Raw genomic sequence first — 18512 nt, forward strand, 5'->3', positions numbered from 1 at the left:
AACCGTAAGGTTATATAAAATACAATACCAATTGGTATTATTAAAGGGGAGGAATAATCGACCGAAATAACGTTTCCGACGGTTCTTGGAGCTGCCAATGGAAGAAGAAATAAGAAAACAGAAAATGAGTAAATGAAAAAAGGTAGAAACACAACTTCACTGCTTGGTCCCCAATAAGAAAAAAGGTAGAAATGCAACTAAACTCCAAAAAAATAAGTTCGGAAACGCTATTTCGGTCGATTATTCCTCCCCTTTACTAATACCAATTGAACCCCAATGAATAGAATGGACATTCCTCTTGTCAAACTCAAAACAGAAAGGAAATGTGAGGTCACCGATGATGCGTTATGCTTGATAGAAGTCATTCAATAACCCTTAAATGAAATAAACGACGGGCAGAAGATGCGTTTGTGCACTACTTAGGCAAAACATCCAGAGCAATTAGTGGAACTGAGGTCCCCAGCAAAGCAGGAAGTTCTGCAGAAACAGAAGAACGTTGCTGACGACGTCCATTCTATGCCTTCCAATTCAATGGAGACATCTTATAACGACCCAAATATCATGATGTGATAAAGCGTGAGTCGACTCTCATACAATGAAATCATATGATGGGAGAGAAACACGAGGGACAGAGGCCCATCCAAGGTGTTGTCACAGACAGCTAGTTAAATAAAGAGGTTCAAGTTCTGGGCTCTGATGTAAAGAACCTTTCAATTGTTATTTGCGCTATATAAATACATGGAATTGAAAAACCGAATCTAGAAAAAAAGAATGGCTACTAATGGCTTTTGAACCATTTTGCTAGGGATAAGTGTTATCTTCATTCTAAATGCATTCGCTGTAAAATTGTTTACTAGCGCCATAGATAGCATGACATCACTCCGCACACAAACACAAACTGGAGTAAATAAACAATGAATAATAATTGTTGGGGAATTTTTAAAAAAAATGTTTTTAAAACCACATAATTGGCCTAGGTATTCAGTTGTGGGAAAATCTCCCACACCTTGAGTTTGTCATGCTCTTTGCTCAAGTGAACATCCCACACACCTTGAGTTTGTCATGCTCTTTGCTCAAGTGAACATCTCCCACACCTTGAGTTTGTCATGCTCTTTGCTCAAGTGCACATCTCACACACACCTTGAGTTTGTCATGCTCTTTGCTCAAGTGCACATCTCACACACACCTTGAGTTTGTCATGCTCTTTGCTCAAGTGCACATCTCACACACACCTTGAGTTTGTCATGCTCTTGCTCAAGTGCACACAGCTGCTCCTGCATGGCTGGGGCGGAGACCTTCTTCAAAGCCTCGTTTTCCCGCTGGACTCTCTCCACCACCTTCTTCATCAGACCGATGGTCTTCTCCAGCTCAGGGGCCGTCTTCCCACTGCCCCCTGCCTACAAAAGGAGGAGAGGGTCACTGTATCACATAACGGAGCAGGGGCGTCCCTCTCTACCTTTAAGAAGCTTTTGAAGACCCAACTCTTCAGAGAGCACTTCCCGTCCTAACTGGCACTTCGACTAGTGCGTAACTTGCAATTACAGCAGTTACATTTCTGCACTTCTTTCTTCGTTTTTTATTTCATTTTGTTATATTTCTCATGTAAAGTAGTATTTATTTATTGTTACACCAGGTTCTATTGCCCGTAGCTTGAATATTCTCTCCCTTGTACGTCGCTTTGGACAAAAGCGTCTGCTAAATGACTAAATGTAAATGTAAATGTAAAAGGAGGAGAAGGTCACTGTATCACATAACGGAGTAGCACAAGTTTACTAACATTTACATTTACATTTAGCAGACGCTTTTATCCAAAGCGACTTACATATGTGCGACTTACAATGTATACACATTTTTACATGTACACTGATGGCACACTGCACATCAGGAGCAATTAGAGGTTCAGTGTCTTGCTCAAGGACGCTTCGACAGGGAATCGAACTAGCAACCTTCTGACTACTAAACGACTTCTCTACCCCCTGTACCACTGTCGCCCCCGCCTACTAACATAAGAGGCCAAAGTGATCATTTACCTTGCGGATGTGCCCAAGTTTCGCCTCCAATGCAGCCTTCTCCTTAATGAGAACGTTACACATGTCTTTGAGATCAGACACTTGGTCCTGTCGGGGAAGATGAGTGACGTGAAGCATGAGAAACAGAGAGAAGATTGGTGAACTCTGAATAGATGCTCTTTTAAATAAATTGTATACCTTTAATCTGGGCAAGTCTTTGGTTGCTTGCTCCAGCTGGAAGCAGAGCTCCAGGTTTTTAGAAGAGAGCCGGAGGTTTTCTTCTTGTAGTTTATGCTCTTTCTGTGTAGGAGACTCGACATACGGTCCCAATGTCTGCAAGAAATGACAATATTTACACTTTTCACTGCCAGGACTTTTGACTTATAGTATTATGACTATCCTGCCAATATGCATGTCATTTGCTTGTTTCATGCAGAGTTGCAGAGTGCTTTATTCACCCCATAGTTACAAAACAGTGAACTCTTACAAGGTACATGCCTATGCTCCAAACCGGCTGTAGGCTAAATTACAAGCAACTCATTCCTTCTGAGCGGGTTGTAGTTTTATTATTAATTGAACTAGTTAGGCCAAGCATATACTGTGTCAGTGGTTGTTAATGTTTTAAGATTATCCACAGGTTTTCTTTAAGGATATCGTACGACTAGTTTATCCGATTTTGAAGGTTCCCCCCAAGAATTAAGGAGGCAGTGGGAAGTTGCTGTAAGAAGGGGAAGGTGTTTCCGCTCAGCATTTTGGAGATGACAACTTTGATTGGACAGGACAGACGGCTCGGATCAGAGAAGGAGTCTTTCCATCTGTCTTCTCTTTTCTGAGTCATTTTCAGAGGGTAACGTTTGGTGAATTGAGGTGAAATGGACCTTTAAGTGGGATTGCTTTTTGGTGAAAAGAACCAGGGGTCGGTCCCCAGCCAAATTTCTAAACTTTTAACCTTTTAACGGTTCTTGGAGCTGCCAATGGAAGAAGAAATAAGAAATGAAAATGAGTAAATGAAAAAAGGTAGAAACACAGCTTCACTGCTTGGTCCCCAATAAGAAAAGGTAGAAATGCAACTAAACTTCTCCAAACAAAGTTCGGAAACGTTATTTCGGTCGATTATTCCTCCCCTTTACTAATACCAATTGGTATTGTATTTTATATCGTTGGAAAGCCTGTGTATACCAACAGAAGAATATTGCAGGGGATTTTGCCACATTTTTTTGGGCCGCTACCCACACGGTTAGCTGTGTCGCTCATTCCACGAATGCACGATCCTTACAAGTTGTACCTCGTTGTAAAGGTGACTAATCAGGCTTTCCAACGATATCAAATACAACACAGACATGCTCTGAAACGAGCCAGATGCAAGGAGAGACAGAACACTCATTATTTTGCATTACATAATGGTGTGCTTTGATTGCTTTAAATATTCTATTCAAGTTCAATTTGAGTCGATTTTCATATACTATTATCAAGTTCAATTGTAGTTGAAAAAAAAAAACGTAAATAAATTACAAATGTGCTAATTACAGGTACATTTCTACTTCAGTAGTACTTCAGTGTAATTACTAAGTTTACTAATAAGCACTTATACTTAAATTGATATTTAGTGTATGAAGTATACTATCCCATAAATACATTACTTAATGGTGTGCTTTGAATGCTTTAAATATAGCCTAAATTCAACATAGTAAATATAACAACTTATTAACATTTCTTTCAAGAAAACAAGCAAATCTGAAAGCAGAAAAGATTTGATGGATGACCCAGGATCCTTTCATTGTGGTTATCATCGACCTATTCAAGGATATGTTAATGACACGTTAAAGGTGGAATCACTGTATATGAACACACTGTATATCAACACACTGTATATCAACACACTGTATATCAACACACTGTATATCAACACACTGTATATCAACACACTGTATATTAACACACTGTATATCAACACACTGTATACTAACACACTGTATATCAACACACTGTATACTAACACACTGTATATCTGTATACTAACACACTGTATATCAACACACTGTATATCAACACACTGTATACTAACACACTGTATATCAACACACTGTATACTAATGTAACAGGGTTTAATGTGCTTCCCTGAATTTCCCTCCCTTCATGGGTTAATTCTCTAGCACGGTCAAGGTGCAGATTATTGGTTCCCGAGTATTATTTGGATACAATGTTTTGAAGTGGGTGTGATTGAGAGGTTGTCTCTGGGTTCTTCCTTTCCTCTGTCTCTTTCTTCGAATGTATGGGACAGAGGTAGGTACACGTCCTGCAGACACACACTGGCGAGTTAGCTAGCCTACATGTGAGCTTGTTTTGTGCATATTGTTTTAAGTGGCTTGCCTGATTTGTATTGACAGGAGCTGAGCGTCTTGCTAACTCTGTCCAACGGATTTTATGTTCGTCATTTGCATGTATCAGGTGGGTCACGTTTTGCACTTGTGTGTTTTGTGCACGTGTTAGCTCTTTCTTCGAATGTATGGGACAGAGGAGCTGAGCGTCTTGCTAACTCTGTCCAACGGATTTTATGTTCGTCATTTGCATGTATCAGGAAGCAGCAATAAACGTGTGAACATCAGGTCGGTGGCTGTGTCCTTCTTAAACAAACACAACGCAGAGTGAAACAGCGAGGGGAAGATAACCTCCGTTACAGTGGTGCCGTGACGACCCGGATCTCTGTTCAGCTGTGTGCCGAACACTGGGCTAGCTGCATCGACAACGCCGACCTGAGACCAACGACGACGCCGACGTGCGCTGCCACTGACGTTGCTGCTTTTATAGCGTGCCTCACGCTTGATGCACTTGCATGCATCACCGTGTATCTTTTGAACTGTTACTGAGTGCATTGCAAGGGTGAATGCATCTGTGGTCTCTGTTAGTGAGGCGGTGCAAATGAACAATTCATATGTTTGAATCGTAACACTGTGTTTTATATCATTTTGGTATATTATATATATATATATATATATTTTTTTTTTCAATTTTGTTTTCTCTTTCTATTAACGTGTACTTATTATGGAGCCTACTGGTTGTTACTACTTTAGTGTTGGGAGGGGGAGGGTCTTCCGACATTTAGCCCTTCAGGTAGTCCTGGGTTGATGGGTGACGACACTGTTAGGAATAGGATTTCATTTTCTACACCTGTGCGCCAAGCATCCACTAGGTCTGACACCCCTACGGTGCTGACCAGTGAACAAGTTAGGGATATCAGTTTTAACATTAGTCAGGCAGTCAGTGCAAATATTTTGCATACCATGCATTCTGGTTCTCCATCTCTATCTACTGGCCATTCACCGGGGGGTGGTTCCTTTATTGATGGCTCACAATTGAATCTGGTCCTTAAATCTCAGAAGAAGGAGCCTCCGTTCTTCAGAGGTGATAACAGTGATAAGTTCTCTCTGTCTGAATGGGAGGGTTTAATGAGGGCATACTTAGGTAGAAGTGGCTACACCGGGCGGGAATGTGTGGATGAGTTGGTGGGCAGACTGGTGGGCAGGGCCAGAGATGTAGTCCGCATTTGGCTGCGCAGCAATAGTCATGTGTTTGACTTCTGGGGATGTGGAGGCTGTGTTCGGGGTGCTCCGGCAACACTTTGATTCGGTGGTGCGTTCAGGTATGCCGCTGGCTGATTTTTATGCCACCTTGCCGTATCCCAGTGAACAGCCTTTGGACTATTGGATCAGGCTGAACAAGGCAGCTGAGGTAGTTGAACAGTCTATGGGAAAAGGCAGTAAGGCATTGCAGCCGCAAACTGTAGAGGTTGCGGCCATGTTTATTAGGCATTGCCCTGAAAAAGACTTGTCCCTAATGTTCCTGAGTAAGCCACAGACTATGTGGACGGCCTGTGAAGTCCAATCACAGTTGGATGAGTTTTTGAGGAGCCGTGCGGGAAAGGTGGGCCATGTATCTCAGCACACCACTTTGACAGCCACACCGGTAAGTGGGGCGGTGGTCAGCAGTGTGCCGACTGGTGAGTCTACAGTGGGGGTGGGCAAGCTAGGTAGTGCAGCTGCGGAGGGTACCAAAATTGACAGGTTGCTTGACGTGTTAGAAAAGATGGTTGTGTGTAATGCGCAAGTTGCTGGCCAGCCTAGGCAAAGTGTGACGCGCAACTTCAGATGCGGAGTGTGTCAGAGTTCCGACCACTCTACTCAGTCACATTGTAGATTGCATAATTTGTGCTTTCTGTGTTTTAGCCCTGGCCACACACGACTTCAATGTCAGGGTAGGTCTTTAGGTAGGAGTCGGGCTGTTGTGCCTGTGGCGGTGGAGCCAGCACAGACGCTGAAGCCGTTTCAGGGAAACTAGTGAGCCTCCATTCGGGGGAGGACAGTGGCAGGCATCTTAGTTTACCCTCCGGTTTGAATGATGACATTGAGTCTGTGTATTCGTATTTGTGTGAAACCTTGCCAAAGTCAAGCAGAGTAGTCATGCAGAACACCATGAGAGTGACACAGAGTGACAGTTTGTTTTATGCATCGGTTTTAGTGCAGGGCAAGGTTGAAGTACAGGGGATGTTGGATACTGGGTCAATGGCGACCACACTTAGTGCAGACGTTGTGCCACGTCTGAGGGAAGCAGGTGTGTTGCTGGGTGAGTCTCCAACTCCTGTGGATATTGTCTTGGTTGGTTGCGGGGGTAAACAGACTAGTCCTCTTGGTGTGCTTGACATGGTTATTGAGATGTATGGATTCAAATTTGAAGTTCCTGTGTTGATTATCAAGGGACAGGTGGACCCGTTGATTGTTGGCACTAATGTGTTGAAGCCTCTTATCAGGCAATTTAAGTCCAGTGATGCTTTCTGGCGGGTTGTGAGTCAGCCTGATGTAGCAGGTCAGGGTGATAGCAGCCAGTTTTTACGCCTTTATCGAATTTGGAGAGATGGAGAGGTGAGTCCATTCCAGATAAAGTGGGGTACACTGAGGCTGAAGAGTGCAGTCACACTCCAACCTATGACTGAGCATCTGGTGTGGGGCAGGTTGCCACCGAAAACACGTATCTCTGTTGGCAGCACGGTTGTTGTGGAGCCCAGCACTACGCGCTGCATAAATAGACAGATGCTTGTTGGACGTATTGTCTCTCCTATGTGGGGAGATGGGTGGCTTCCGGTTAAGATTGTTAATCCCACGCCCGACGCAGTAACCTTGCGCCGGAACGCAAAGGTAGCAGATGTGTACCCGTGCATTGCCCTGGAGGATTTTGATCATGACTTGGTGTCACAGAATGTAGCTACGGTGAGGTCAGGCAGTTCTCATGGCAGTTTGTCTGTTAACAGTGACTCTGGTGGGCGTGGTTGGGAATGTTGATAGGCACATTGCAGGGCCTTGGACTGGGGTCTATACCCATTGACGATTGTCAGGCCTCTCCTTGTGGGAAGGACAGGTTAGTTGATCTGATAAAGGAATACGAGTCTATCTTTTCTCGGCATAAGCTTGACTGTGGTGAGGCACGTGAGTTTTGCCATAGGATCAGGTTAACAGATGACCGTCCTTTCAGGTTGCCATATCGCAGGCTGTCCCCAGCACATTATCAGAAGTTGAAAGAGACTTTGGATGAAATGGAGGAAAAAGAGATAATTAGAAAATCTAGTAGTGAGTACGCTTCTCCATTAGTGCTGGTGTGGAAGAAGAACGGGGACCTGCGATTATGCACTGACTTTAGGTGGCTTAACGCGCGCAACGGTTAAGGATGCTCACCCACTTCCTCACCAAGCGGATGTCCTTGCTGCTCTAGGTGGTAAATGTGTTCTTTTCCACTATGGATTTAACCTCAGGTTATTACAACATGCCTTTGCATGAGGATGATAAGAAGTATACCGCCTTTTCATCTCCATTAGGATTGCATGAAATATACAGGCTCCCGCAGGGTTTGTGTAATAGCCCCGCCTCCTTCAATGAGAATGATGCTCTCCATATTTGGGGATCAAAATTCTTAAGCCTTCCTCTGTTATTTGGATGATCTGTTATGTTTCGGGAGATCTGAAGACGAGAGTTTGCAGCGATTACGCATGATTTTTGAGCGTTGAAGGAACACAACCTAAAGTTGTCGCCTGCAAAGTGTAAATTTCTTAGGAGGTCTGTGAAATTTCTAGGTCATATAGTTTCTCAGGAGGGTGTTGCTAGTGATCCAGACAAGGTTGAGGCTATTGTGAATGTCTCGCAGTCAGATTTGATGGAGGCTGATGGTGCCACACCGTCGGCGAGTAAGATCCGCTCCTTTCTTGGTATGGTGGTTTACTACCAGCATTTCATTGAGAACTGTTCTGTACTGGCAAGGCCACTGTTTGTACTTACAGGTGGGTCTAAAAGGCCACGTAGGAATAAGGGGGTGAGTAGGCCCGTGCAAAGGAGAAAGCTCTGCCCTCAGGACTGGTCCCCTGAGTGTTCAGAGGCGTTTCAGGCCCTTAAGTCTGCACTGGTGAATAGTGTGCCTTTAGCCCATCCAGATTTCACTAAGCCTTTTCTGCTGTCTGTTGATGCGTCCACTAGTGGTCTTGGGGCTGTACTGTCCCAGGTGCAGCCTGGTCTAGACAAAGCTCGGCCCATTGCTTTTGCAAGCAAGTCGTTGAATCATGCCCAGTCTAAATATCCTGCTCATCGGCTCGAGTTCTTCGCTATGAGGTGGGCTATTTGTGATAAATTTAGTCACTGGCTACGGGGTCACAGGTTCACAGTGTGGACTGATAATAACCCACTTAAGTATATTTTGACGAAGCCGAAACTGGATGCATGCGAGCAGCGTTGGGTGGCTAAGCTAGCACCGTATGATTTTGATATTTTGTATATTCCCGGTCCCAAGAATGTGGTGGCGGATGCTCTGAGCAGGGAGCCTTTTGTGAGGCCCAGAGTTATGCACCGCTTGACCAGAACTCCCTATGCTGATCTGCTCCAAGAGGCAGAGAACTTGCAAGTGGATGCAGTTCAGGATATGTTTCGCCTGTCCACTGAGCTTTCTGAAGTGAGGGGAACAGCGGATGGTTTCTGGGCCTGACGAGGTGTGTGTCGGGGCTGCACATGCTGTTCAGTTTGAGGTGGGTGGTAGAGTCTCGCGTGAAGAAGTGTCTGCTGTATTCCAGTCCTCTCACCATTGGGGGGACGGCGCTAGGCTTAGGGCCGTCTCTCATGCTCAGCAGCTGAAGGCTATGGCCATGTCTGGCCAAAATCCTTTGCCAGTGCTCAGCCATGATGAACTGTATGATAAGCAGTGTCAAGATGCTACCATTTCCAGGGTTAGGTTCTTTGTTGACAGGGGGCGTCGTCCGTCCAGGCGGGAGCGGGAGCACGAGTCCCAGGAGACACTTAGAACCCTGAGGCAATGGAGTAAACTCACCACCAGGGTGGGGCGTGTTGTATAGGGTGTCTAAGAATACTGTGTCCAAAAAGAATGCTTTCCAGTATGTGGTACCTGAGGCACTAAGGCTCATGGTTCTTGAAGGGGTACATGATGAGGCTGGTCATCAGGGTCAGCAGCGTACTCTGTGGTTGGCCAGACAGAGGTTTTATTGGGACACGCTTGAGAGAGATGTCCGGGCTTACGTCCAGAGGTGCAAGAGATGTGTAGTGAGCAAGGCTCCGGAACCTGAGGCTAGGGCCCCTCTTCGTTTCCATTACTTCCTCAGCACCTCTCGAGTTAGTGTGCATTGATTTTTGGTCTGCAGAAGACTCCAATAATAAGTCTGTTGATGTGTTAGTAGTGACTGACCATTTCACTAAGCTGGCATGTGCCTTCCCATGCCCTAGTCAGTCGGCCAAGTCTGTGGCTCGGGTCCTATGGAACAAGTACTTCTGTGTCTATGGATTTCCAGCTTGTATTCATTCTGACCAGGGGGCTAATTTTGAGAGCTCTTTAATTGCTGAGTTGCTCCAACTGGCTGGGGTGGAAAAGTCCCACACCACCCCGTATCATCCCATGGGGAATGGTCAGGTAGAGAGGATGAACCGCACCCTAGGGAATATGATCAGGGCTCTACCACCTAGGTCAAAGGCCAAGTGGCCTCAAATGTTGAATGGCCTCGCTTTTGCGTATAACTGCACGGTTCACGAGACCACAGGGTACCCCCCTTTCTATTTGATGTATGGCCGCACTCCTAGGTTGCCTGTAGACTTGATGTTCGAAAGTGTTTTGCTGGACGGGGAGACAGTTGATATCGACACGTATGTGGCATCCTTAGGGAGGGATTTGCGAGAGGCCATGACTCTGGCGCAGACCACGCAGAGAAACAACAGCTTCGTCAGACGGAGCTGTATAACAGAAAGGCTAAGGGACACCTGGTTAATGTGGGTGACAGAGTCTTACTGGCTAACAAGGGGGAGCGGGGCAAGAAGAAACTGGCAGATAGGTGGGAGGGGACTATTTACACTGTTGTCACTGTGAATAGTAGGACACACACATACCACATCAGGAGCCCATCAGGTACTGTAAAAACTGTACATAGGAACCTCATCATGCCAGTTAACTTCCTGCCACTGACCGATGTGGATGATGAGGAGAATCTGTCATTCTCTGGGGGTAGTCTCAGTGAGGCTTGCGTCTCAGGGTCCAGTGGGGACAATACATCTGTCGACCGCACAGCTTCGTGGGTGGCTGGGCTTCCTGGTGCTTCCACATCTCATGGTAGCGACATAGGGGATTCACAGGGGATTCAAGTGGCTCCGGATACAGTTAATTTGGACTCAGTAAGCACTGTGCTGTCTTTGCACAGCAGCAACCCTGCCTGTGCTGTGCCAAGTGATAGTGCTGAGTTGTCTCTGTCCGTGGAGCCCCCCTCAACTCTTAGGTCTACTGCCCACACACGTGCTTCACCTGGTCATCATGGGGGTTGGCTATGCACTAGGCGGGGTAGACTTGTTAGGCCTGTGAGGAGGCTAATACAGACTATGGCTCTACAGTGGGTGCGGAGTCTCCTAAGAGGAGCTCTGTAGGTAGGATGCACTAGTTTGTTTGTATATATATGTGTGTGTTTTGATAAGTTTCTTTTGTGAATTTTTTTTTATTTATTTATTAATTTTTTTCTCTTTCTTGATCCTGTATATCTCCCCTTGTGGGGAGAGATCAGCGTATTCTGCCTATTACATTAGGCTATGGTTGTAGGTAGGTGTACCCCTCATTAGCAAGGTGTATATGGCACCTTTTCCTAGGATGAGTTAGGGCCCGGTTGACCCCTCTAGCTGGCCCCCTTGCTCCTCTAGTCCGTCAACGGACAGCACTCTGATGCTGGTGGACCTTCGGTCCTTATTATGGGTTACACTTTCCCTGCATGTTTTCGATTGTTTTATTTTGTTTTTGGTTGCTTGGATGGATGTAAATTCAGTGAAGTCAGTGGGGGTGAGTGTAACAGGGTTTAATGTGCTTCCCTGAATTTCCCTCCCTTCATGGGTTAATTCTCTAGCACGGTCAAGGTGCAGATTATTGGTTCCCGAGTATTATTTGGATACAATGTTTTGAAGTGGGTGTGATTGAGAGGTTGTCTCTGGGTTCTTCCTTTCCTCTGTCTCTTTCTTCGAATGTATGGGACAGAGGTAGGTACACGTCCTGCAGACACACACTGGCGAGTTAGCTAGCCTACATGTGAGCTTGTTTTGTGCATATTGTTTTAAGTGGCTTGCCTGATTTGTATTGACAGGAGCTGAGCGTCTTGCTAACTCTGTCCAACGGATTTTATGTTCGTCATTTGCATGTATCAGGTGGGTCACGTTTTGCACTTGTGTGTTTTGTGCACGTGTTAGCTCTTTCTTCGAATGTATGGGACAGAGGAGCTGAGCGTCTTGCTAACTCTGTCCAACGGATTTTATGTTCGTCATTTGCATGTATCAGGAAGCAGCAATAAACGTGTGAACATCAGGTCGGTGGCTGTGTCCTTCTTAAACAAACACAACGCAGAGTGAAACAGCGAGGGGAAGATAACCTCCGTTACACTAACACACTGTATATAAACACACTGTATATCAACACACTGTATACTAACACACTGTATATCAACACACTGTATATTAACACACTGTATATAAACACACTGTATACTAACACACTGTATATTAACACACTGTATATAAACACACTGTATACTAACACACTGTATATCAACACACTGTATATCAACACACTGTATATAAACACACTGTATATTAACACACTGTATATAAACACACTGTATACTAACACACTCTGAGGGGATGTGTGATGAAAGACAGTGGGAGTAGAGTCACTGTATATTAACACACTGTATATAAACACACTGTATATAAACACACTCTGAGGGGATGTGAGATGCTATAGACAGTGGGAGTAGAGTCACTGTATATAAACACACTGTATACTAACACACTCTGAGGGGATGTGACATGCTATAGACAGTGGGAGTAGAGTCACTGTATATAAACACACTGTATATAAACACACTGTATACTAACACACTGTATATAAACACACTCTGAGGGGATGTGAGATGCTATAGACAGTGGGAGTAGAGTCACTGTATATAAACACACTCTGAGGGGATGTGACATGCTATAGACAGTGGGAGTAGAGTCACTGTATATAAACACACTGTATACTAACACACTGTGAGGGGATGTGAGATGCTATAGACAGTGGGAGTAGAGTCACTGTATATAAACACACTCTGAGGGGATGTGACATGCTATAGACAGTGGGAGTAGAGTCACTGTATACTAACACACTCTGAGGGACAGTGGGAGTAGAGTCACTGTATATAAACACACTGTATATTAACACACTGTATATTAACACACTGTATATAAACACACTGTATATAAACACACTCTGAGGAACAGTGGGAGTAGAGACTTGAAACATAAAAGAGGGGATGAAAGGCAGGAAATGAAGGAAGTATGGAAGAGGAGAGAGAGCAGACATGCACACTCATCTCAGAATCAGACTTACATGCACACTCATCTCAGAATCAGACTTACATGCACACTCATCTCAGAATCAGACTTACATGCACACTCATCTCAGAATCAGACTTACAGATGCTTCTCTGGAGAGCTGGGTCTCCAGACACAGGATCCTGTCTTCGAGATAGCGATTCCTAAGGTGCATGTCCTCGATTGCGGCATCTCTCGGTAAAGCCTGTTGCTGTCTGTCCGAGGTCACAGCGTGTGGAGAGGAGAGTGTCAACATACTGTATTTACCACTGGATGTCTGTATATATATTATGTACATCTACCAAATGCAGGCTATGTACAACACCTGTTGTTTCCCTTCCCCTTCCCCTTCTACCACACAACCCTCCCCCCTTCCCCCCTTCCTATCTCCACCCGGCCGACCTCAAGCAGATGGGTTCCCCCTTATGTGCCGTGGTTCTGCTTAAGGTTCCTTCCTGACTAACAAGGAGTTTTTTCTGCCATTGTGCTTGCACTAAGGGGGTTTCAGGCTCTGGGCTCTGTAAAGCGCCTAGAGACAATTGTATTGTTATGGCGCTATATAAATAAAATTGAATTGAATTGAATTGAACATAGAGTGCAGACTCAATGATTCAGATGCTAACCAGTTCTTAAGCCTCAAGCACCTAACAAACTATTAAACTTACTTTATAGTTTGAATCTGTCGCTCCAGTTGAGAATTTCTCCTCCTCAGCTCCTCGATCTCCTTGTCAGACTCCAGACTCCGTGCTCCCACGACCTGATCTGCAGTCACTCCACGACTCCGTGCTCCCACGACCTGATCTGCAGTCACTCCCCGACTCCGTGATAGTTTCTTCTGTAGATGAATCTTTTCCCCCTCCACCCTTTCGTAAAGAGAATGCCAACATAAATTCCTAAATTTCCCTCGGGATTAATAAAGTATCCATCTATCTATCTATCTATCTATAAGAAACAATGTTAATGAATAGGTTTGGAGATGTACAGTACATGTAGGATATACATAGGATAAGGATAGGACTTAAATTTGGAGAGATTCTCATGCAGAATACAGGTTTATTTTTTAGGAACACTATGTTTCCTTTCTAGGTCCCTCATAAGAGAACTGGGTTAGGCTCCGAGAACTGAACTGACAATGTCCTGAGAACTGAACTGAGAATGTCCTGAGAACTGGTGACAGTGGTGCAGGAGGTGAAGAAGTCGTTTAGTAATCAGAAGGTTGCTAATTCGATTCCCTGTCGAAGCGTCCTTGAGCAAGACACTGAACCCCTAATTGCTCCTGATGTGCAGTGTGCCATCAGTGTAAATGTAAAATGTGTATACATTGTAAGTCGCTTTGGATAAAAGCGTCTGCTAAATGACTAAATGTAAATGTAACTGAACTGAGAACTGAAGAATCTTCCTGAATGTAACAAACATGTAAACCTGAAGTGAACTCACCATTGATTATTAGTATTCCTCCGCACAAAGTTGACCATTGCTAATTTCTAAAATCTTTGGTGAAGTGCTACCCACCGTCACATTTGTGCCAAGCAGATTGCCATACACCGTTAAGATTGTTTCTATCCATGTCAATCAAAGTGGAGTCGTAAAAAATGTATATCTTGAACACGATACGACTTATACTGTGCTCTTGGGAAAGCTAGCTACCATACTTCCGAACCATTTAAATATCACAATGTTAGTGCTAGTGAGGATAGATACAGTCAGCAAGGATGGAAGGCCTACCTATGTAGAAAACAAACGTTTGTCATCATAGTAACCTTCTAATCTACACTGACTAAAATATTTCATTTTCATAATTAGCCACGCAAGAAAGCCACTATGTGGTTTCACAACCTTTTTCTCAAGAAAACTCGGTACAGTACTCCACAGCTATACCGCCCCACATTATCCTTCCACCATCACCCCTTGTTTGCCTTTCCTACTTATTTCCAACATTTGCACCTAGATCAAGTGTGGCGATGTGGAGCTACAGGGCTACTAGACTGTGTGTGTAATTATATATAACTGTACTGCTTTACTCTTAGATTGTATTTTCTTATGTAAAGTAGTATTTATTTATTGTTACACCAGGTTCTATTGCTCGTAGCTTGAATATTCTCTCCCTTGTAAGTCGCTTTGGATAAAAGCGTCTGCTAAATGACTAAATGTAAATGTAAATGATATAACAAGGGAGTATTGTACAACTGAGGGGTCCAGGGCATGCTCCCCCGGGAAAAAAACGAACAAAAAAAACAAAACAAATAGTGCCGATTTTTTCGTTCAAGTCAATGGAACTATTTGCAACCTTCTGAGGAGCCAATATCTCCAACATTCAGAGGAGATATCTGATGTGATATTACTTGTATATGTTTTATATCAGCCTTCACGTTAAGGACGAAGCATTTTGCGTCTATTACCTTTTTACATCTATTTTTAGCAATCTGAAAAAAAATATGTCACTGTCATAACCAGATAACGCTACCATACTTTGTTGCGCAGATTAGCTACTAGCATAATCTAAAATGGTGAGTCATTCTGTTCACTTCGATATGCGTTTCCCTTCGAGGCTATAAACACTTTGCGATTTATTCAGCTATGACACAGTGTGAAGATGGCTGAAGAAATGACTAATGATTGTGACATAACACGATCACCCCTCCCCGTTCCACAAGTTACTAGTGTCACTGTGAAGCATAAGCTCTGCATAAGGTCGAACATGGTCTTTGTTCAATGACCAGCATCTAATAGTTGTGTTTACATGAGTTTAACAACAATAGAGTTCCAGGAACTTTTCAACTTGGACTCTATGTATTTATGATTGGGGTTTAAATAGCAAAAATAATTACAGTTATGTTTTGAAAAAATGTGCATATTTATCAAACCTGGTGTAGAGGTCTTTGATGGTATTCAACTGTTTTGACAAAGTCTCCACTTCTCTTTCCTTCTCCTTCAGCGTGTTCCGGATCTTCTCCAGCCTGGCATGCCACCTCTTACCCTCGTCCCACCTCGTCATCTCTTCTTTTGACATCTGGAAGACAGTTCACGACATTACGTATTTTGACTTTAAAGCAACATGTAGGAACAAGGGTGTGAACACTGAAGCACTATACTCCTAGACACTTTCCACTTTCCAACATCATTCTTTTTTTTCTCTCCCTTATAGCATGACTCCTTTATAGCATAACATTGCTCCTCACCACCACTACTCCTCCTCATATGGACAGCCAAACTCTACCCACTCACTCTGTCTCTTTCTTCCTCTCCTAGTCTAGACTATCTTCGCTATGGAACGCTGTTGTAGTCTCTCCCCCCGATCTACCTGTAGAAACCCTCGGCCCACATGCACCCATCACCACCGTACTGCTGTACACTTACTCTACCCCATACCCTATGCTAGCATTTCTATGCAATATATATATTATTGCCACCATCGACATGTTTCTCTGTTCCTACTCTCCTTACCACTGTAACAGTAACCCTATGAGCACACGTTATACCCACTAAGCTGTTTTTGTATATATATTATGTACATCTACCACTTGTTGTTTCCCTTCCCCTTCCGCCACACAACCCCCAAATGTATTAACCCTTTGGCGACCATGGGAAAATTGAGACAGACGTATTATTGAATCTTGATTAAAAGCAGAATCGAACGATCATTCTGCATGAAACCCTTGAGTTATCTTCAGAGTAGATACTCTGACACTGTGAGATCCATGCTGCCACTATTGATGTCTGGTTGGAGCGATCGCAAGATCACTTAACTACATTTCATATCAATGCATGCTTTTGCACAAACAGATGTTGTATGTAGTATGTTCTTGTCCTATACCCAATAGGCATGTTAATGGCATGTAGAGCAGATTTGAAAGCAACTCAGCTGCTGACCAATGTGGGATTCTTAGACAATCGGAGTTCTGGGGGAGGCCTAGACCTTTGAAGAGGTACAGCATAACAAAGCCCTAATAAGAATGTGCCACTCTCTTTTCTACAAACATGACACTTAACTCTGGTTTGTCAGAAACTTTGGTTGAGTCAAGTCCAGGAGGCAAAAACACTTTTCTACGTAGATCTCTGTCGCCCTGCCTTCGCCCACACGAAGCCACATAGAGGGGGTCTGTGCCCAAACAATCCATTCCAAATGGGAAATAAACCATAAAAACCTCAGTCACATTTAGACACTATAGAGACTCTAAGCCCCCTACACCAAATGACTTTCCAGGTTCTCTGACTTCTTATCCACCCTAGCAGTTAAGAGCGATAAAGTGCTTATACTGGGAGATTTCAATATCCATATTATGGACATGCAAAATTATTAGAATAAAAATAGCATTCCAATCTCTTATTGACTCTATTGTTCCTTCTCAAAATGTACACAATAATAATAATAATAATTTATTTTATTTGTAATGCACTCTTCATTCAAAAGAATCTCAGAGTGCCAAGCATTGTTGTAACCATACTATTGACCTAGCATTATCATGTGGCATAAAACTTGAACATTGAACAGTTCTACCACACACCCAACCCCAACACACCATCACTGGATGACCTAAATTTCCCTCGGGATTAATAAAGTATCCATCTATCTATCTATCTATCTATCTACTTAATTACTTTCAATATGCCGTTAGATTATGCACTACCAAACTAATTTCATTCCTATAGCCTTTGCTTATCTGACAACACCTGATTAAACCGGATACAAATTCCAAAAAGCAAGGCGGCCCATGACCATAGATATAGGAAGACCTGGACGGGTAAAGGCTGATGTCACGGGGGGGCCCCAGCGAGTTTTCTGGGGTAATAGGACGAACCTCCCACTGAACCGTAGAAGTTAATGGGAGTGTGTGACCTTGCATACTCTTGTATAATCACCGAATACAGCTATGCCCTCACAACATTTATGCACACGTTACGTTAAAGGACTGCATCATTTTGTATATGACTTGACACATCTTAGCTTAGCATAGCAGATTAGCTGACACACTAGTGGGTATCCTACATACGTACGTTATCATGCTAAGCTAACACTTATAGTGCTAACTGATATGGCACATTCGGCTTATATGGATGCCACATTCATGTATTGATTTAATGCATTTGCCTGACTATGGGGAGTCATAGTTTACATTGGGTAATTAGCATATAACAACAGTAAAGACAGCGCTATGTACAGGATATATTATCAGGTATGTAGTCTGTGTGTACACAACACTTTCCTATGCCATTGGCTTGTGAATGGCTTAGTCTATGGGAGAGGGAACCATTCAACAGACCCCTCTTCATAGTCAGTTGCTCAAAGGCCATTCCAACTCCCATTGCTCTCCTTCTCCTCTCTTCCAAGCGTGTGAAGAGTTCCTTTAGATTTAGACAGAGTGGCTGGTGTCTTACCTTGTCCTTCTCCTTCTCCTCTCTTCCAAGCGCTCCCTCTGGCTGCTCTGATGTTCTGGTTCTGTCCAGCTCCGTCTCCAGTTTGGAGATTCTCTGTCGTAACCCCGCCGCTGTGGAACCTCTGCCTTCACCTTCATTCTGACTCTGCTGAAGAAAAAGAGCACAATAATAATAATAATAATAATAATAATAATATAATAATAAAACTTTATTT

At 43.8% G+C, this 18512-nt stretch overlaps 1 protein-coding gene across 1 annotated transcript in view; it reads right to left on the minus strand.

Moving 5' to 3' along the window:
* Nucleotides 1-18512, minus strand: part of cep290 (centrosomal protein 290) — a 63338-nt gene that overhangs the window by 516 nt on the left and 44310 nt on the right. Inside the window, exons 39-45 of the mRNA XM_031561725.2 lie at nucleotides 18299-18445; nucleotides 15787-15932; nucleotides 13588-13785; nucleotides 13026-13137; nucleotides 2208-2342; nucleotides 2031-2117; nucleotides 1233-1397 (exon numbers count right to left, since the gene is read on the minus strand). Of these exons, the coding sequence (XP_031417585.1) occupies nucleotides 1233-1397; nucleotides 2031-2117; nucleotides 2208-2342; nucleotides 13026-13137; nucleotides 13588-13785; nucleotides 15787-15932; nucleotides 18299-18445 (990 nt within the window). The remainder of the gene's footprint in view (nucleotides 1-1232; nucleotides 1398-2030; nucleotides 2118-2207; nucleotides 2343-13025; nucleotides 13138-13587; nucleotides 13786-15786; nucleotides 15933-18298; nucleotides 18446-18512) is intronic.

The sequence above is a fragment of the Clupea harengus genome, chromosome 3, assembly GCF_900700415.2.
Source record: "Clupea harengus chromosome 3, Ch_v2.0.2, whole genome shotgun sequence".
Lineage (NCBI taxonomy): Eukaryota > Metazoa > Chordata > Actinopteri > Clupeiformes > Clupeidae > Clupea > Clupea harengus.